This window comes from Molothrus ater, chromosome 3 (genome assembly GCF_012460135.2).
Source record: "Molothrus ater isolate BHLD 08-10-18 breed brown headed cowbird chromosome 3, BPBGC_Mater_1.1, whole genome shotgun sequence".
NCBI classification, from domain to species: Eukaryota; Metazoa; Chordata; class Aves; order Passeriformes; family Icteridae; genus Molothrus; species Molothrus ater.
In genome coordinates, this window is record NC_050480.2 from 50,200,084 (window position 1) to 50,221,761 (window position 21,678).

The 21,678-nt window shown below is 41.2% G+C and overlaps 1 protein-coding gene across 1 annotated transcript; it reads left to right on the forward strand.

Moving 5' to 3' along the window:
- The first annotated feature begins 2,181 nt into the window (after positions 1-2,181).
- On the forward strand, positions 2,182-9,918 carry SMIM28 (small integral membrane protein 28). Its single transcript, XM_036380878.1, has 2 exons — positions 2,182-2,333; positions 8,731-9,918. The coding sequence occupies exons 1-2, from the start codon at positions 2,223-2,225 to the stop codon at positions 9,127-9,129; spliced, it is 510 nt and encodes a 169-aa protein (XP_036236771.1). The 5' UTR covers positions 2,182-2,222; the 3' UTR covers positions 9,130-9,918.
- The last annotated feature ends 11,760 nt before the right edge of the window (positions 9,919-21,678 follow it).

Genomic DNA, 21,678 nt, shown 5'->3' on the forward strand with positions numbered 1-21,678 from the left:
AGCCAGAGGGACAATCATTACTTTATATTCTAATTACCTGCCTGACAAAAGGCACTGAATTTCCCCAAATTCCCACTCGGCCTCAGCTCTACAAAGTTAAATCATTCTTACACATTTTCCAGAGGTCAAGTATTCAAAGCAGCACTTGACAAATGGGGTCATAAAAGTACACACCTTATTTTTCTTGGCTAAAATTCATCAACTAGAATCTAAGGATGCCAAACAGGTGTTTATACTGTAAGGGGACGTATTTTTTTACTTCTCCTCATTATTCATGCACAGTCCCAAGGCAAATTTATAGCAAGCTTTTAAAAATAGCATTAATAATCTTAGGGGCTGCACTAAGACCCTAATTAAGATGGTATATGAATGTTTCCTGCTTGCATGTGAGATTCTAGATTTAAGCTACACAGTCTCAAGGCTCCTGAAAGGAATTAATTTTATTAACAGTGGTTTAGGAAAGATGGTTGTTATTCTTGCTTTTCTACAAGGTGTTGAGACATCTAGAGAAATATTTTACTAGTTTGACCTGTGACCTGTTAATCCATGTTTAGGACCTGGCTTCTCAGTGGACATTGCAATTCAGAGTGTAACTGCCCTGGTCCTGGTGGTTGGACACACTCACCACCTCTGAAAGTGCTTTCCAAGGAGTGAGGCATTGAGGAAAGGAGGAGAAGCATGCAAAGGCTTTGCTGAGGTGAGATTTCTAGCTTCACACAGGAGCACCTCAGCAGAAGCAAGAGTTCAGTTGCCAGCAATGATGTGGCTGCTTCAGCAGCAAGACCAGCCCTTCATGCAACATTATTGTTCCCTGTCCACTGCTCACCTGGCAAATTCAGTAACAAACCGGGATAGATTTATCAAACTACCACACAGCCATGGTTCACCTGCAGGGTGAATCCTTCCTGCAAGCTGCAGACACAGGGATCACAGCCAGTTTTGGAGCAGGTTCTTGCAGGGTCCTCCTGCTAGAAATGGCAAGTGCTGGCACCACTGGCTGCCACTGCTGGAGCTGGAGGAGTAGAGCCTGGTGCTGCCAACTACACCTGCAGTTTTCTGGGAGCCATGAACTAAAAGAAAAGTTGATGAAAAAAAGTCCAGGCAAGAAATAAGAGGTTAAGATTCTAACCCCAAGTTTCTATTATCAGTCCTAAGCACAACTTTTGCTCTGACAGATAAGCCTTGAGAAATCATAAAAAGTGCACCACAGTTGAAAAGCTGCAGAGTTGAAAGAGACATTTAGCAATAGCTTTTCCCTCTGCCCACAGCAAGGCAGCAAAAGGCACCTGCAGCTTTGCAGCACAAGTTGCAGGTTGAATCAAGGTTTAATTCATGTTAAAGAGTCCTCTCTTCAGAAGTTACCACACATGAGTGAAATAAGTTCATGTCTCTTTTTGTGGATAAACAGTGTCTTCTCACTAGAAACAATTGCCATTTAACAAGTAGCCTAGAAAACTGTTAACCTGATTTAACTGAACTGACAACTCGTTCTTACCAGAAGCAATCGTACACTCCCACAGTGACCAAAGCTTTCCTGGCAGAGCTCTCTCTCTGGATTTATCATTAACATCTACATCCTAACACTGCTAAATAATTCAGTACAGCATTTAGCCTCGTGTCCTTGCCTCTCTACTCAGAAAACACTTTTCTTTTCTGTATGTTTCAGCAACAGGGAACAAAAACCTGCCTGGATTGCGCTTCCACCTTGTGCTGTGTAACTGAGGGAGGAACCTCAGGTACCCTTTCACTCTCAACATAGAAGCATGGGGCTTATTTATTTTATTTTGTTGGAAATAGTGTTTATTAGATAACTAAATATAGAGCGTTATTTATCCACATGGAGTCATGACCATGTGGGCTTAGATTCACATGCAAATTCCCCTTTTAATAATCCTAATGCAGGGAGTGCTCCAATCAGAGCGCTATCAGCCCCAGCTCCCAGATACCTGATGCCAGCTTTGCTGGTAATGTAGGCCACCGAAGCAAATCCAGAGAGATTGAGTTGGAAGTGGAGAGAGGCTCTGAGATCTATTTGCTTGGCTTCCTGACGACGAGGGGGTGTCTAACTTCCTTTTTCCTTTCCGGCTGGAAAGGGGAAGCCGCTGGAGAGGGATCATTAGCTGCGAGCAGCCCGGCTGGGTCCAGGCTGGGAGGCGGAGACGCAGCTGCCAGCAGCGAGGCAAGGTGGAGGCACGAAGACAGAAGACCAGGTCAATGAAAGCATGAGGTGGCTCTTGGGCAGCAGCTTGAAAAATTTTGGACATGCTGACAGGGGGAACTATGACTGGCTAAACAGTGAACCAGGTGGGCCACTTCTGGAAACAGAGCTTCAGGTCTGTACCCCCTGCTCATCTCTATGGCATGTCCCTTGACTTTGCATGTGTGTGTATGTCTGTGTAACGCCTCAGTGTACAGTGCAGAGTAAATCCCTGGGCATTGGGACGTACCAAAGCAGTCCTGATCAATTACAGAGAGTCGGAGCATTTCTTTATTGCTGCTAAGTCTTTTTAAACACATTTGTGGAGGAGAAAAACATTAGATGGAAAAATTTTGCTGGGGTGGCAGGTAAGGAAGTTTAATTACTTCTTTTAAGCATAAGGCACCCTTGATTTCCTTTCTGTTAAAGGCATGTTTACGCTCTGCATCTGGCGCCGGGAAGCCTCTCTGCAGATGTTGTGAGTCCCGCGCAGGCAGCAATGAACTCTTGTTCCCTAAGCTGGGCGCTGATTACTTCTGCCAGAGAGGATCACATGCAGCCCAGGGGGGGAGGGAAGCAGCCCCCAGAGATGAAAACACAGCCTGCTTTCTGGCTTGGTCTGGATACAGCAAAAGGGTTTCTCTGATCAAAAATAATAATTTAAGGTGCATGTAGCTCCACAGTAAAGGTCCAAAGCATGTTGCATTAGCAAATGAACTGGCTACGTTACTCAGCTGATATATACAAAGTGTACTGTTACAAAATAAATGGGGGTAGGAGTGTGTGTGAGTGTCAAAACAGGACAAAAAGTAGTATTTAAATGTCGCCATGATTTTATGAAGGTCTGCCTCACTGGTAACATTTCCAGAGTTAGAACAGCAATGACAATGTCTTCACACCTTAAGACTTGCTTTTATCTGACAGTGAGAAACAAACAGCATCACCAGAGTCACATTCCAACAAATATTTGAAAATTCTGTGTAAATCCAGGCTCACATTTAAATTACATGTCATTACTAATGGATACAAAGCCACATAAAAATATTTTTCTGTTTTCCAGAGTTACATGTTTTTGCTTTTACAAGCAATAATGAATCAGCTTCAAGGATCAGGATAGAGTTTGGAAAAGAACCTAAGGGGGGGACCACACCCTAATGACTTCAAAGCAGACTTTGTTCCAAATCCACTTAAAACATTTCAGAAGTATCGGTTTCCTGCTTCAACTTCAAAAGATATTAGTATAAATATGGGCTGTATTAGCAAAAATAATTTTAATGGAGTTCTAAGTATGCTAGCAAATCATTAAGAACATAATAAATCTTACCACAACTCAATCACTTCAATGGGAATTTCAGTAAGAAAAATAAACTTTCATTTTTCCATCCTCACACAAAAGCTTCCCTTAACCTCATGCTTTGCCTTATGAGGTCATTCCCTCCCAAGGCAGGTACTACCCCCCTTTTGTATAGACACATAGCTCAGCTCCAAGCCCATTCCTTTACTCATCATGGCTATACCACACAATTCAGCCACACTCTGCCTTTCATTCCTTCTCCAACAGGCACGAGTGAAAGCTCATCTCAACTGATATGGGTCACATAATCTGTAAACTGGCAACTGTACATGCTCAGCATGTTAAAAAAACATTGGCAGACAGATTACTAATGAAAGGCTTTTATCCTTCCAGTATGTGCTCAGTGGCTGGGGGAAACTGACCCTTTGCTTCAGTCCCTACAAATACATAAATGAAAGGAGGAGAATAAACAATGTCTAAACTATATCTTACTAAGAATCAGTTCTGGTAAAACAGGACTTTTTAGAAATATGATCTCTTTTATTTCCATAGAAATAAAGGCTCTTTTCCATAGAAATAAAGGCTCTTTTCTGCCTTTCTCTATTTTAAAAAGGGTATTTTCCCATATTTATGTGTCTGTAACTTGTTTCATGCTGGAAGTCAGATCCTTATTTTTGTCACTTACAAACCTGACAGTAGATGCTTGTGATGACACAGGCAGAGCATGCTGATCTCCAATGAAGCAGCATCAAACAAAACCAGTCAATTAATAATTCCATCAGTCACTTCATATGCCTGCTGTAGAAACTTTCAGATATAAAAGAGTAGAGGATTTTACCTTAAATATGGTCTGCAGTTATATTACTTTCAATTAATGAAGATTGAGTTTGATTTCTAGAAAATTTTGTTTTCCAGTTCTGGCAGCTATTCTTGATACCTATACACAGTGGTTACTTTTCTAGTTTTAGAGCTTCAGCTGCAGAAGTTAGCTTTAGGTCAGTTTAGAACAAGTTTTAGTTTGGCATTTCAGAATTTTTTTAAGTGACCTTTGATTCACTGTATTAAAGTTATCCCCATTTTTAGTGTAATTTTTAAAATGCCTATTAGATTTCCCAAGTCTTTATGTTAAGATCTTTGCAACATTCTTCAGTAGCCCTTTAGGCAGTCATTGCAGAAATGGAAACAAAAGCACAATAGAAAAAGAGGAACTAATATTGATCAATTGTCTGTAATACATTTGATATATTTATACTGATACACGTACAAGAAGTCCATCATTGTCCTTTTGGAACTACATCTCAAAGTAAAATCAGTCCATGTAATGTTTGGCAGGAGGCAGCATCCAAATGGATACATAACTCCTTGGTCAGGTCCAGGGCATCTGTGGGGCAGTAGTTCTAAAAAACTATTTCAGCTCAAATAATACACTAAGTAGCCTACAAATTACTTCACCCAGATAGGAAAGTCTTAACATTAGCTGTGCTTAAACAGCTATGAGCACTCTGAAACACAGACTGAGCAATACCAGTCTTTATTGTCACCTGTTAGCATGCAGAAAAAGCATGAAGCTGAGTCAGGGGAGGTTTAGGTTAGATATGAGGAAAGATTTTTCACTCAGAGGGTGGTTGGGCACTGGAACAGGCTCCCCAGGGCAGTGGTCACAGCACCAAGCCTGACAGAGTTAAAAAATCATTTGGACAATGTTCTAAGGCACACAGTGTGGCTCTTGGGGTGTCCTGCACAGGGCCAGGAGTTGAGATCAATGATCCTGATGAGTCCCCTCTAACTCAGCATATTTTATAATTCTATAATATTGCCTAATTCTTAATCCTATCTGCTTTACGTGCCACTAATTTGCAGATCATAGTAAAACTCACTTACTGTTCTTCAACAACTATACAGTGGTTGTGAAACAAAAGAACAAACTAAACAAATTTATTATGTCTTCTTTTGCACACATTACTGAATAGGTAGCCAGCAGGCACTGGTTACTGTGGTTATTTTGAAACAGAACAGGATAAAATAGGAGTAGCTCAGTTGGAAGGGGTCTGCAATGAAAATCTAGTCCAACCACCCGACCTCTTTACTTAGTACAAGAGAATATGGGCTGCTTTGTAATAACATTGCAATTTTTGACCAGATCCCACAGTGCAATAAAGTACTTGCAGGTTCAGGGCACTGCCTTTCCACCTTCAGAGATAGCAATACAGGTGCAGAATTTCTGCAGACCATTCCCAAGGATCTCAACCCAGTCAAACCAACGAGTAACCCACAAGAAACACCTCCACTGATCTGTCTTGCCCCTTCCCCAGAGCGTTTGGTATCAGAGACAGGAGAACAGCTCCCCAGGAGAACATCTGCTTTACCACACAAGCAGGCTGTCCTCTCTCCTCCCACAACCTTCTGACTCAGTCACTGCATACTCTACACACCCTGCAACACAGTACCCTGAGGTTTGTGGTGTTCACCTCCTTCCCTAAGCAATCTATCACAACCCTGAGGAGGCATTTTGTGCACAATAATGTAATTTAAAATTATATGTGTTGCAGAGAAAATTAAGGATTTCACAGATTTCAAAAATGCTGGCATTTATTCAGGCTTGAGAGCTTGATTTTGCAATTTTAGAAATAGTGCTATAGGCTATTCTTTGAGGGCCTTTAAACAAGAAGAGGTTTCAGGCCAATAACCCACTGATACCCTAAGGTGTCTTTTTGTGGCTACCTCACAGACTGTTGCCATCTGAGCCAGCTCATACTACAAATAGCTGCACTCCTTCCATTTTTTTACCATTAGATGCAAACTGTGCCCTCCAACAATAATATATTTTGCACCTTTCTCTTAATAGGCACTTCATTGCAAGGCACAAGACCTCTGGGTTCCAGTCAAGGCTTTGGAGCAAAGTATATTTCCCTGAGAGGCAAGACCATTTGTTAATTCCTTCCATCAAGCTTAACCTTTCCTTCCCTTCTGAAGTCCAGTATTTGTGCAAGGCCTTGTCTTACAGCCCTCACTCTTGCCTGTGCCTCCACCAGCACATGAAGGATACACTGAGTCCTTGGCCATTATTCAACATGCAAATATCACTGCAGTGAAATTTATAGGGAAGCTGCACTGAGTTTAAATGATAATTGGGGCTCTATGTACCTTTTACTAATCTCATGTAGGAAACACTGGCAATCTCACTCCCTGTCCTCACAAACCACCAGAATACTGTACAATTCAGATACTAAGACCAAGGCTTAACCTGGATGAAAGCCTGCTCCATACAAATTAAACCCAAAACTTAGACTTGGATTTTAAAAAGAAGCTCTTCATTGATCAGGAATAATGCTGTCCATTATAAGCTCAGCTCTTCTCAATATTTACTGTAAGAGTATTGGTAACACATCAGTATCAATGAGTCTCCACATACACAGAGCACTAACATAATACTGCTGAATGCTTTTTTCTCATTTTCTCTTGAAATGTTTCATGCATGTCATAAGGTACTCTAGAAAAGCATTAACAACTTTTTAAAAAATCCCCTAATTTTTAAGAAATTATTTAATGTTTGCATTGGAAGAACAGCTGGAACAATTTCTTCCAATTCTGCTTTTTCCTGACACCCACTGAACGGTCAGGTAAGACAACAGCTTATACAGCCAGAAAATCTTTAATAAAAAGTATCAATAAATATAAAATAGTTCTTTAATATGCTTTTTTGGGGGTAAAAGACTACTGGAGAAAAAATAGCTTCATAGCTAATCTGCAAAGGTTTCAGTGTATTTTAAAATTACTTTAATGCATTTAGCTTCTGACCCACAATACCTTAGAGAAAAAATAGAAAAGCAGTAATCTTCCCTACATTATTTGTTAGGAGTCAATGCCTATTTATTTTATTTTTCTTAGGCATGACACATAATAATTATTTCATAATATGACAACAAAGCAAAGAGGTTACAATTGACTAGTAGATAACCAGCTGAATGTAGATTACAGTGTGATTTTGTAGCTAGAAGAATGACTGTGATTCCTGGAAGAATAAGAACAGAAATTTTTTGTAGACTAAAAAGGAGATGCTGGAGTTACTGTCCTTTTCACAAAGCCATTGCTACAAACAGGCCAGTTTGCATTCCTGCTTCCAAACCCTTGGGGGAAAGAATCACTGAAGTTCTCCTGGCCTGAATGGCACCTTCACTCAAAATAAAGGAAATCTGATCCATTGACCAGTTTAGTCTCACCATGCAAATGTGAAAAAGGCACCTCACAGCATTAGTCAAGAGCTTACAAAGGGAATTACTTGATAAACAGCATTATAAAGTTTGGGTTTTCCTTCTGCCCTAGACTAGACTCTGAATGAGACCCAATCATTAGAAGATGGAGTCAGACTGGAAACAAGATATACTAAATTTTAAAACTAAATCTAATACAACACAAAAGCACAAATGGCTTTGTTGGTTTTTCTCATAGCTTATGACTCCAGTTAACATTACATCACAATTCAAAAGCTGTGGGACAGAGGTCTTTTGTGCTACATTTGCAGAAAACAAAGCTAACACAGCAGTCACAAGTGTTACTTCTCTTACACCAGAAGTTCTTTTTCTGTAGTTTTAAACAGGAGAAAACGATTCTTGGATCACTGGCAGAGCAAGCTCAAGAGGTCCAGTCCAAGCTGTCCTGTCCAAGAAAAACAATGTGTTTTATTTGGAACTGGTCTGTGAGGTTAGAACAACCCAAAGAGCAGGTATTGTAGGCAATGGCCCCTGTTTGAAAGGGCTAGTTGCTGTAATATTTGTTCTTTAAACAGTTTTCCAAACACAAAGAAGCAACACCAGATGGTGGATCACCAGCATTATTCATCTGCAATTCAATGTTCTCCCAAATTTTAAAAGCTCGACCAGTCTCCTGAAAATTGACCAGACTCCTGCTATAATCCAAGAGCAATAAAATGTCATAAAAAATGGCATATATTTCCAGGTTTTTAGGGTTTTTCCCCCATTGGAGACAGGGCTTTCTAAAAATCCAACACTCTTAGCAACTTCTCTGGGGTTTTTTGTCTCTGGTTGTAATTTGTTTAATTGGCCAGTAAATAAAATTCATGAGTCTGCAAAACATATTGCTTGATTGATACTGGTGTAGAGAGAAAGAAAGTTGGAAAAGCAACCGCTATGTCACAAGGCAGAGATGGGGAATGTGTTTTTTCTCTCTGACTAAGAGATCTCCAAGAATCCAACACCCTTCCTCTTTGCTTTGGTTACAGAGCAGACAGCAGACAAGCTCAACCAAAGACGACATAGAGCCATTTCTGTGTATCATACTGCCTGCCACCATGATGCTCTTCCTGGCATTCCTGCTGCTCTTCCTGTACCGCCGCTGCCAGCGCCCCGCTCAGCAGGGACAGATCTTCAGCATCGACCTTCCCGAGGCCCTGCCCGAGCACGACGTGCCCCATTTCCTCTCTGCCCTGCCCTGGAGCAGCGAGCAGAGCTTCCACTACTCCACGCTGGTCCCTGACGCCACCTTCCTCTCGGTGTGTTTGCCTCCGTCGTATGAGGAGGCCACCATGAAGACTTCCCTGGAAGAGGCTCACATTGAGCTCTCTCCAGACCCAGTGCCTCCCTACGAAGAGAGCACGCTGCAGAGCAGCAGCACCAAATGAACTTCCCCCAGAAGCACCTTAGCTGAAGCATGCAGCACAAAGGTGGAGCTGCTATGGCCTTTAAGATTTGTGAAAAGGTTCCAAATGAGGCACAAAACCAATGAATTTATGAAGGAAGAAACTTGAAGTAACAGGGACTGTGTCTCTTCACCTCATCCCAGGATTCTCTACCTTCCATTTGTGGCACGTGTACACACAGTGTGGCACCACTCCCATCCAGACTGGCAACGTGGGGATTCTAGTTAACAAACATGTCATGCAAGGATTAAACTTAAGGAAAGCTGGGAAGCTCTTCCTCTGTAATCCCTCAGCTACAATGAAAAGTCAATAATGCTATAGATTCAGCAATCACAAAAAGGGCTTTTAGCACATACATATTCCAGTTGGGGTTGTTTTTTGGTTTTTTGGGTTTTTTTTCTATTTTATGCATTTATATTTAAATGAGTTTTTGACAAGCTGAGTCACTCAGTCTGTGTGCGTTTACATCACATCATTCTGCAGTGCTCTGGAATGATCACAGCAGCTCTCAGGAAAGCAAGTAAATACATAACCTCTACAAAATTTCCAGTAACTGTCCCCAAAGGTTCAAATGTGCACTGTGAATAAAGGCTGTCTTTTCCCACAATTGGACAATGAGGACAAGCAGCAATCAGGGAAGATCTGATTGTTCTGGGTGAGGAAGCCTCCATGCAAGAGCACACTCACTCTATTGCTACAAGCTGCTTGCCAAGGTCTGCAAGGTCCCAACATTCCAGACTACTCAGCGGACATTTTTCCAAGACTAAAAAAATAAACCATGTGACTTACTTGGTGCAGCATGTAAAGGAGTTGAGGAAAAATTAATAAAATCAAGTGCACCAAAAATGCCCTGGTCTATATTTCAAAACAGCATTATAATCCCTTCCCCTTCATCCCTAGGGCAGGGTGAGGCTGGTTCAAGTGTGTTGGTGGCAGTGGTTCCGAGGGCTTGCATATGCTTTCAGAAAATGATGTATGTCATCTTCAATTCTTTCTTACAGGATAGCATTTTCACCAAGTTGATAGATGCTCGTGTTAGAGAAGGTGGTTGCTACAGGTCCTGACAGCCTCAAAGGCTATGTTGGCAAGCCAGAGACAAATGCAGTGTCATGGAATAGCTGACACCTGCAAGAAAGAATCTGTTGTAGCAGCTGGTGCAGCCTTGGTGTAACTTACAAACCCAAAGGCTAGCACTTGGTGATTTCAGCAGCTGTCAGGAGGTGTCAGTAACAGCCAGTCCTGATTTAGGAAATTAGCATGCTTCTTAAAAATACCCAACAAAAACAACAACACAATACAGAAGAAAAAATCCTCACTGTACAGCAGAAGAAAGGCCACTTTAGAGCTGCAAGGTGGTTGAATTCTGTGTTATGTCAACAGTGACACAAGAACAGTAACCAAATAGTCCATAGCAAAACTAATGTTCCACTCAAACATTTCTCTTACAATGAGGAAAAAAATATGCCTTTTTTATTGAGGAAAAAAAGGGTTATTTTCTTGAACTACAAATTTGAGTTAATTCTTTTTCTAATGTTCCAAACTGAAGGAGCAGATGTTTTGGAAAACTCCAAATTCAATCAACCATTTTTCTTTTCAGACTATATCTGGGAACAGTTCCCGGTATTTGCTGATGTGTTTGAAAGTACCATGTTCTAATGCCTCCTCACATTTTCTTTACTTCCTTAATATTTGGTGCATGCAGTTGGTTCTAAGGAAAGCTGGAAAAATACAAGAGCTCCAGACAATTCTCTAATTGGAAAGGTGCAAAGGTTTGAGGTTCAAAGATAAACCACTTCTGCCTCTGGTGTCTCTGTATTCCACTAACTTCAGGGGAATTGTATGGATATGCTTGAAAACTCACGCATTGTCATATCAAGTTGAATATATTTGAATATATTGCCTTAAAAGATCTTAAGAGATTTACTCTGTTCTGAAATGAGTTATGCTGTTCTTCAACACAATCTCTTTTTTACCCTTAACTTGGGTAGAGCCTCTAGGCTCATCCTTCTAAACTGCTCTCAAGTTACCTTAGTTACAGTTAAGAAAAATTTTGACTGGTATTCCTTGTGACCAAGACTGGATATACTTCTATAACTGGTTGAGAAATGCTATTCTCTGCAAGAATATAGAGAGCAATTGTGCTTCATGGAGTATTTATTGGACAACTCTCAAATCCTGCTTTAGAGAAATAGCTTTGATTGTTAGCATTGCTAAAGACAATTAAAAACAGATACTTGCTCAAATCCATACTAACAGAAACCCTGCTGTGACTTAAATTCTTCCTTCTAGTAAACTGATTTTTATTCCATCTGGAATTGATATCCCTTATCTCATTCCAACACAGATTTGTCTAGTCTTCTATGTTAATTGTCCCTAGTAGGTTTCAATATGACCAGGATTTTGACTATTAAATCTCCACCCCAAAGAGAAGGCCCACAAAAAAAAAAAAAAAAAAAAAAAAAAAAGTTCCTCAAGCAAATATACTGAAATTAAGTCTCCATTGCCTAGAAGCTGCCTCTGATCCTGTCAGGCTGTGCTACATACATCTCAGCATCCACCAGGTTACTGATGTTGGTGCTACTGGCTGTGGAGCAGCTATCAGGTCCTCTGGGCAAACACCTTGTGCATCAAAGCAGAGCTTTGTGAAAAGATTCCAAATGAGGCACAGAACCAATGAATGCTCCCTCAAAGCAGAGAGCTCATGACCTGAAAGGAACTCGTGCCTGGCAATAGGAGCAGCCATAGGCGCAGTGGGAAGATCTCCCATTTTTTTAGCTGCAGTAATCTGAAAGGTGAAGGTTTAGAGCACCCCATCTAAAAGAAAGATGTTGGAATTGGGACCAGAAACAAAAAACTGAAGGGAGACATTAAGTTTTCAATTACATAAAAGGTAGCTACAAACACAGTAAAATAGGGACCCCTCCTGCCTACACCAATCTGAACTGTTGCTAGTGATTTTAAACTGAAGAAAGATTAAATCAGAAAAGAAATCTCTTAAAGTCAAGTGTAGGCTGAAAGTGCAGTGAAGCAGTGGACACACTGAGAAGGTAGACAAATGTCTGTCCAGTATGATGAAGGCTCCTGGTTAGAGCAGAGAATGGATTAGATTCTTCTCTGTGTCCTTTCCTGTTCCTATGCCCTAAAATTACACCGGAGTAAATTTTGTTCCTTGTTTACAAATTATATAAAATCAGATGGCTGTTTCTTTGAAAATTTCATATTATGAGATTTCATGTGCATCCAGAAATCACTGTAACATTGTCATTGTACTTTATAGACACAAGGTCCTTTTTCTTTTTTTTTTTTGTTTAAATCTTGTATCTGCTAGCACACATACAAATTATGAACTCACCTTGTTGTGAAGGGTAATTGTAATTAATTTTTCTATTATGAGAATACTAAGGAACCCTGATGAGATTAATTATGTATACACTACCCCTTGTTTATATTTAGTAGGAAATCATGCAACAATACAGGCCCTTTCATTAAGGAGGCTTCACAAGCTTAGAGAGCAATCTCTGTGCTTGTCCTCCCCCAGAGAACTGCCCGAGTCTCTCACTGACATGGGTCCATTGTCCTGCAGACCAAGACAAATACACATCTTGCACACATGGCAGATTCTTGATCAAAAGACATTTAATAGACAACAACACAGGTAATTTATACAAAATAGTTCTTCTAGATACCCACTGAAAGTATTCAGCATGTATCTCTGATAACGCCACAGTAGTTTCATATTAATAGAATATCCTGCCCGTCTCATTTTAGCCAAAGGAAAAAAAAACATGACACAGCTCTTTGCAGCCACTGTGGGATCTCAGAAAATAACATCTCACATAAAATCGATGCATGCTTCTGCATAGATGGAGCATCTGGCACCTGATCTTTGCTGAACTTAAAACTAACTCGTGACTCATTGGTTTGTACCGGCCAATGATAAAATGTGCTTTTCAAAACACAGTAGTCATTGCTTGGCATTATGAAGTAAGCCTTGGTCTAGGGAAGGCACAATAAGCATTTCAGTGAATACATTTCATTTTAGAGAGAGATCCTCACTTGTAACAAATATCTTGACCAGAAATTTAGAAACCAAACTGAAGAGGAAAACACTTTGAAAAAAGAAAACCAAACAAACCCTGACAGTATATGTTTATGATAGTTCCATAATATCACAGTGGTCAAGAAGGAACTATTCCCAAAATAAAACTCTCCACTTAATCCATGCTTTAAAGGATTTTACTTGGGTTCTTATGGGAGCAAAGCCTCCAAATGCAGACACACAACTACTTTTGCTAGTACAAACTCCACTGGCATGAACTATATGTGCTCCAGCAGTGAAAACTCTTACAAATGTAGGTTTTATCAAAGGGAGAAAGTGAGTGGGCAGTCTTATTCTGGTTAGGAGAGCAATTTTTTTGGGTGAGCGGTTTTTTTTTGTTGTTGTTGTTTTTTGATGGGTTTTTTCACAAATTTTCAAGAACAAACATTGCACAAAGACATCTGATAAGGATAAGCTGAATGCTTATGGCAAATAAATTATTCACTGACTCCTCTCTCAAAAACTGTCATAAGTGAAACAGCTATGAATTTTTAATAATGAAATTTCTTAATTTCAGTCTGTTAGTAAATAATCATGTCATGCCATGACTTTCATTACAAAGCAGTTCCATTCCTCACTTGGATAACGAGATCTTCTGCAGAACAGGAAAGGCATGTGAGTGTGGAGCCTAAGGAAGGTGTCCTCTGTAATAAAGACAACCTGCCATTCTCAGTGGCATTGCTAGCAAGGCTGGGCACAGCTCATAAATCAGTGCTGCAGACACCTGGGTGCTGATGAAGACAGCAAAACCTCATTGAAGACTCTGGGATACATGACTAGCCTGACAGCAGTGAAAATGTACTTTCACAGGCTTTTCATTAAAAAGGTAGAAAAATGCCAATGTCTTTCATATTTGTTAAGGGTATGAAAGAATCAAACTTGTCTGTGAGTTTGGCTCCATCAGTTGTTTTACTTCTGATTTTTCACAGGAATAACATGTCTATGAGACCTTACTGTCAGAAATTAAGTTTAAGGAAGAAGCAGCAATCAAAACTGTAGTACTCAGAATTTCATAGAATCAAATCACAGAATCGATGAGATTGGAAAAGGCCTCTAAGATCATCAAGTCTGACTTCCAGCCCAGCATTGCCATGTTCACTGCTAAACCATGAAACTGACACATCTACATATTTTTTAATGCTTCCAGGGATGGTGACAGGGCCACTTTCCTGGACAGCCTGTTTCAATGCTTGATAACTTTTTAGTGAATAAATTTTTCCTAATATCCAATTTAAACCTTCCCTGGTGCAATTTTTTCTCTCTTCTTGTCACTTTTTACCTGGGAGAAGAGGCCAACCCCTACCACACTATGAACGTCCTTTCAAACAAGTTGTGCCATTAATATCATAATATCTTATTCAGCCCCTTTTATATTCATTTGTCCCCACAATGTCAGCATTATTTTATTCTTGAATGCTTATTCTTGTTATTTTTTTCTTGAATGCTTATCTTAGAACTTTTCAGACATTTCCACCTGTGACATAAATAAATACTTCAAAGCAAGAGAGCACAGACAGGCAATCCTCTCCAATCATGTCAAGCACCTTCACAAGTCTATCTTTTATTTTATGTTATTTTAGTGTTTTGGCTTTTTATTTTGTTTGGATTTTTTTTCCAGGTTCAAACTAAGAGAACTGAATGTATGGTTTTTTTAGTTCTTTGAATACTAATGAAGTGAATTCCTTTAGTGGCCTTCCAAGCACAAAGCACAGGAAGCAAAGCCATACTCTTCCATGCCCTACACCATCAGGTATCTTAAAAGGAAAGGAATGTGGAAAAGATCACAAATCAGGATAAAAAAGGTAAGAGAAATGCCCATCCAGAAATAAGCCTCTCACAAAATTGCTTTCTCCTCTCAGATTTCCTATTTTTCACTTCTCTCTCCTTTGGCATTATTTTAATTTTCTGCCAACTCTCTAAAAGACAACACAGAAAGGAAAACTTCCTCCATAGACTGACCCACAGCTGTCGAGAGCAAAAATAAGTGTCATGTGTTATGTTCCACTAGTAATCTGGAGTATCTGTTTGTGATTATAAAATGCTTTGCACAAAATCAGTTTCCACTGCAGGTAAACCAGACAAATTCGAACATATTCTACAAACACATTTCCCTGCTTGTGTACCAACAACACACCAAATAATTGAAACAGCATCATTAAAAACTCAGCATGTGTTTAGTTCTGTGGCACTTTTTCTCTCACTTTTTCTTCCAGTTTGGAAAACTCACAGCTGACAACACTCTCAGATGTTAGTACAGGTCTATGGTTCTTCAGAAAGTCTGTACACCTATGTTTTAGAAAAATAAAATAAACTTGTTTATAAACCCTATCTTAACACTCATCCCTTTTTCACTTCTGTTAATGATGCAGAACCTAAATATTTCTATAAATGACTGATTTCTAGTGGTTTCTAGCAGCAAAACATTGTGGTCATCAGGAACTAAAAAATGCTGCTGTCATGCAATGAAAGGGAAGAAAAATAAAAAAGCAGATCCATTAGCACAACCCTTCAGTGTTTGGCTGCATCAGGAAGATCAAAGCAGACAGAGGACATTATTTCAGAGACAGAAGAAGCCACACAAGTACAGTCCTGTCTGGCACAATTCTGAGGCTTTCACAGTGATTCTTTTCCACAGCATTACCAGAAATCATCACCTGGAGAAAAAGCACAGTGCTACACGACAGAGGAGCCTGGTGTCCCTAGTGCATCACTGGTGGCACCTGAGGCATTGGCATCAATGGGCCCAGTGGTGCCAGGCTGCACCAGGAGGTCCTGCACCTCTCCCTGCTCCTGTGCACCTCCCCAGCCCCAGCCCTGCCACTCCCACCCATAAGAAGGAAAGGCTGAGTGGTCTCAACCTGCCCAGTAAGATCTCTACTGGAAACAAAATAAAATCGTCAAGTTATTTGACCCTTAGAGCATTTTTTTTAATAAAAGTAGCAAGTTAATACACTGGTCACATCTAGATCTGTGTGCCAGTTGTTACAGCAGACTCTATAAAAGAGACACAAAGTAAATTACATTTCCTTTCTCTAAACACAAGGAAATAGCTACTGTTTGATATTGCATTTTATGCTTTGCAGATCATCCTGTAAGTCAGAGGGCTTATTTTCTGATCCATTATTCTTTATCTAACTTATGCATATCTTATTTTAAATAATGTAAATAGAAATTGTAGGGATGGCAGGCAAAGTAAACTATAATCATGAAGCATGCCCAGATACCATATCTGAGAGCTCCACATGAACAGTTCTCTCTCTTTAGCTATCATCACTTCAAAAGATTATCACCTCCTATACATTTTCACAATTACCTGGATTCCTTCCAAATGCCCACTCCAACTACCAATGAACCACACAGTTGTTGGAGGCACTCATTAATTTGGTTTGCCCAGTTTCATTTATTAACAGATTTTCTGTTTTAGCTGGGACTGAGTGCCAGGAAATATTTACACTACATGCATTAACTTCTAATAAATAACATTTTCTACTTTTGTTAGAAGAAAAAGAATATTTCCAGAATGGTGTGCATTTAGAGCTATTATACTGATTTTTAAAGAGCTGAAAAGAAATTTTCATGATAATGACAACCTGCTCCTCTGACCCAAGTTATGCTGGGCATCACTCCCAGCTACCAGAAGAGGGGAGCTTGGCCAGGCCTTCTCTCCATTAGGCAGCTTCCCATCATGTTTAACAGACAAAAAGATTAAATTCCCAATTTTTTCAGGACTCAGCTTGTTTGGTGAAACTGGACACCAGAACATCCTACAGCTTACTCTGAGGGAGGTTGAGTTTCACTGCTGATGGGCCTTGGAGAGTTCCCAGCAACTCCTGTTCACCTGGTCCCTCGTCCCCAGTGCTGGACCAGCCATTTTTAAAGTTGTACATGTTTATTTAGTACTTCTCATAAATTACCACAATAGTAGCCAACAACACAGACCACTCCAACTGGTATTTTTCCAGCTAACACTGTTTTAAACCGTAAATTTTGACAAAATACATATTATTCTTAACCCTACAGCCTCGCTCCCAGTTTGTGACAGCTCCACAGCAAACGTCCCTTTCTGCTCTGCCCACAGCAGCAGGAGAGCTGCCAGTGGCTAAATGATGTCTGGCTCCTTGGGCTGGCATGGGATCAACTGCCCCAAATGGCACTGGGGCTTCTGATAGACCTGTCAGGAGATGTTCTCCTGCATCCTCCAAGTTTCTGGAAATGAGACAGAACTGCCAAAGCCATCCAGGAGCACCAGGGGTACAACACAATAGTGCTGGGACCAAGTGGCAGCTTCATCCAGAGACCCCAGTGACAGTCCATGAGCTCTGTATTGAGCCATTAAGTGTCTGGCAAATCAGCACAGCTGTAAATATTTAATAGCAAATAGTCTGCTCAGAGTAGACAAGCACTTACTCATTTTTGTCTCAGTTTCCTTCCCTAGGCACTCTGCACAGAGGGGCCAGATGGCCTCCCAGCCCCATCAGTGCCTGCTCCTGCGTCCCCTACCTGCACACCTTCCACAAGGGGCACCTGTGGCAGGCAGATACCCTGGTAACAGCCTGAGCAGGTACAAGGCCTTAGAGATGGCAAAAGGTGAGTAAAGGATACATAGGAGGATCAGGAGTGCTTTTTCCAACAGCAGGGGAAGAGCCTGGACATGGCACCAGTTTCCTAGAAAGGCTCACCAAGTCCCTGCTGAGTTATGCAGGTTGCTGCGCAGCCACAAGGATCCATCAGCACAGATTACCTTAACTCACTAGACACAAAACTGCAGCAACCCAGAAGGAGATTCACAGTTCTGGATTTGGAGCCTTGCAGACAGAGGTAATTGGCAAACATAGCATCTACTGCTGCCCAGTTTAAACCCAGAGCCTCCACACAGCTGCCAGTCAGGGCACCCTTAATCCAGCTGGTGGTTCAATCAAGGGCACGGGAGATAATGGGTCGCAGCAGTCCTTACAGCAGGCAGCTTAAGGACAAGAATGAAAAGCAAAGGCTTTAGAGTCACACCCTGTTCACCAGAAGCATTTTACACAGCTCCTTCTACTTTCCCATTTCTTCCTCTTGAAGAGGCCTGGAAGTTTTGCATGCTCTGGTTCCACTGCTCACCACTTGGAAAGTTATAATGTCAGATTAAATGCAATTGGTATAAAATAATAAAAAAATTATAGGACAATTTCTATACTGTTTAAGGCAACTTGAACATTTGACCTACATACTTGATTACAACCATTTTGAGAGGATTTAAATAGCTGCTTTCTATTCTGTACAGAGGCTGTCTTCAGCTTTGATATAGCTCCCTGAACAACAAATTTTTCCTGGTATGATATTATGAAGGCAAGGATGCTTCCAACAGAGGGAATTACTTCTGTTCTAGGTCACAGTCAAAAAAACACCAATAAATCTTGTAACTCAACAAATTTAAAAGTATTTAAAAGTACCTGTAGCAAGCAGCATTGATAAGCCATGAGAAAACAAGATTCAGCATTACAGATGTCCTCAACTGCAACTGCCTCTTTCATCCTGCTTTTCCAAGCTCCCTCACAAACTAACTTTAACTTGTAATCAGATTTCACCTGTGGCTTGTTTTCTCCAGAACAGTCAAGGGGCTCTCAGCACTTAAAGGAGACCTTAAGCAATCATTATGCTACCGAAATTTAACTTTCTTGGTTAGTCTGGCTAGTTTCAATTAGGTGCTAGTGCTGCTCCAGACTTTGACTTGGCTGCCACAACCTAGCCTAGTCTTCCCAATCCCACAGGGAGCTGTGTCTTTTCTTGTGCCCATCTGTGAGTAAGCTTAGCGCTTCCCAGTTCTCAGTGAGGAGAAAACAAGTGAGTTGAATGAAAACCTCTTAGGAACATCTGTTTTGTCAGCTCTGCAAAGTGCAGGGCCCACAGAGAGCTGCCCCCATTCCTGACAGGCTTGCTACAAAAACAGAGTTCAGGATTAGTAGGGACCCTTCGGATGTACTTCCTTGGGTCACAAGGAGCCTGCTTTGTAGGTGAGGAAAAAGGGTGTGCTGGGTAGCAAGGTTTCCTCAGAGAACTGCTTTAATGAACTGTGATTGTGCTGCACAGGGTCTCAGTCTGTTTCTCTGCTGGCTTTTCTACCCTGTTATGGCCCCTCTGTGAAATCTGTATGAAATCGGGTAATTTCAAAAGCACAAAGTTTCTTTCAGTTTCATGGAAACTCAATTTCAATGCAAGTGACTACAAGAGTGACCTCACTATGGGAAGGACTGTAGTATTCAGCTTTTGTAAGACACTGAGAAAACCCACATAGAAGAAATGCTCCATAAATATGGTGAAAATGTTCTTGCAGTGGGCCCTCTGTGATGCAGCAGAGAATCCAACTAGTCAAAAAGGTACAGAAGAACTGGTGGTTTTACTTTGTTGCTCTCAGAACTACAGAAGAACAATGAAGTTATGATAGATTTATTTGCAGAATTAAAGGAGCAAATGCAGACTTTGAACAAGCCACCGAGACAGATGCTTTCTTGAATGCCACACTCTTTAGCTGATCTGCCTGATTTCTATGTGCCATTGTGTAGCATTGGGTGTCCTGTATGGGTTTATTGTAAAGTTGGTTATTTTTCATAAGTTAAGAATTTGGTTTGACCCTTGCTTCCCCCCATGTTCTCCCTCATAATGGTTCGTTTCTTCCACCAGTTACCTGTCCCTCATTGTAACCAACCCCCTTTCATTTCTAGAAATTTCTATGTCAATCTTCCCTTACCTAACATATGATTTGTCCCCTGAGCCTTTTCCCTCCCCTGGGCCATTCCCATTGGTTCAGTTGCGTCCCTCGCTCCTCCCCTGGGCTTCGTTCATTGGTCCCTCGTGTCTCCTTCCGTCACACCCTTCCCCTTTATCAGTGCCTCCCTAATGGTTTCTCCCTGACACAGTTACCGGCCCCGCCTGGGTCAATAAAGCGCCTTGGCATCCATACGTGTGCTCCTTCCTTCCTTCACCTCAGTGCTTCGCAGTCCTGCTCTCACCTGTGTCACCACACTGCAGACGGAGCCACTACTCGGGGTTCTCTCAGAGAACATGGAGTGGTGGGATTCATGGTCTCCACCAGTCACTCCGGGAGCGGCTAGCCAGCCCCGTCAGCTCCTGTGGCCGTGGGACGAGACTGCACCATTGAGCTGTTTTTACCCACCTGATCTTCTGGAGGAATGACAATATTGGTGGTGCCCCCGTGAGCCTGGTGCACATCCAATCTGCATCCACTTTTGCAGTCTTCTCTTAATGACACTCAAACACCAGAATAATGGAATTAATCTCTTGGAGTTGGATATCTCTGCTGAAGAAAGAGGAGAAACGTGTGGGTCTGCCAGGTGTGGATTAATTTGTGTGGTGCTGTCAACTAGTTTGTGTCCCTATAATCCAAAGGGAATCTCCAGAATAATAAACTTGGATAAAGTACCTACTTTCCTGCATTAGGAATCTAATTTTTCAATTTCATCAACTAAAGCATGTGCTGCCTAGAGACAAAACCTGGTCTGAGTTAGCCTGCAGTACAGCAGTAGTTATTACCCTCCTATGATAGGCATTCACTGGGATAATTCTCACACAAGACCCTCACATTTTTCTTTTTTTTAATCTGACCAAGGCCACAATCAGATTACGTATTACTTTCTATAATCACATTTTCCCTGCTTGTTTGTGTGAGTCAGCACAGGCAGGACACAGGAAGAACCACAGAAACACAAAGATGACATTTATTTCCCTTACCTCACTGACCAGGGGATCCCCAAAGCAGCGCCCAGGTAGAGGCACACAAGTGGGACACAGGCACCACAGAGCTTGGGCCGTGCTAGAGGATCACCAAACCTGCTGTCCTTGCCTGTTTACCAGGGATTCACACAGGTATTTTACCACTGTGCTTTGATCTTTCCTGAAGCAGAGCAGGAATCTCAAGCATGTGTGATAGGGTGCCTCTAAGTCTCTCACAGGCTTATGTTATCTAAACACAGATGTTCTACTTGTCAAACACACAAGGCTAAACAACAATTAGTATGATGTATGTGTTTTTCTACACCCCAGCTGCAAGTCACTTCAGCGTGTTTATAATCCTCCTCACCAGTCTTCTGCTATTATCCCACGTTGGTTCTTCATATCACAATAAAAACATTGTGCCAGCAGGAGCTAGGGAGGGGAGGGAAGAGCTTGAACAGTTTGCAAATGTGAAGGAAAGAAACTGAATCCCACATCCAGTATCTCCTCAGTTACAGACCGCTAAAAAGCGGAATTGAAGACTACCAGGTAAAATTTGAGATTAATATCCAGTGTTCCAAATTAGGCCCTATTTGATGGAATTCTACTTTTGAGGTAGAGTCTCTCAGGACATCAGGCTCTTAAGTGCAAGTCAAGGTGTGCAGCCAGTTATCTTACCAATTTATCTTGCCAGTCTGTTCATTGAAAAATTGTTAAAT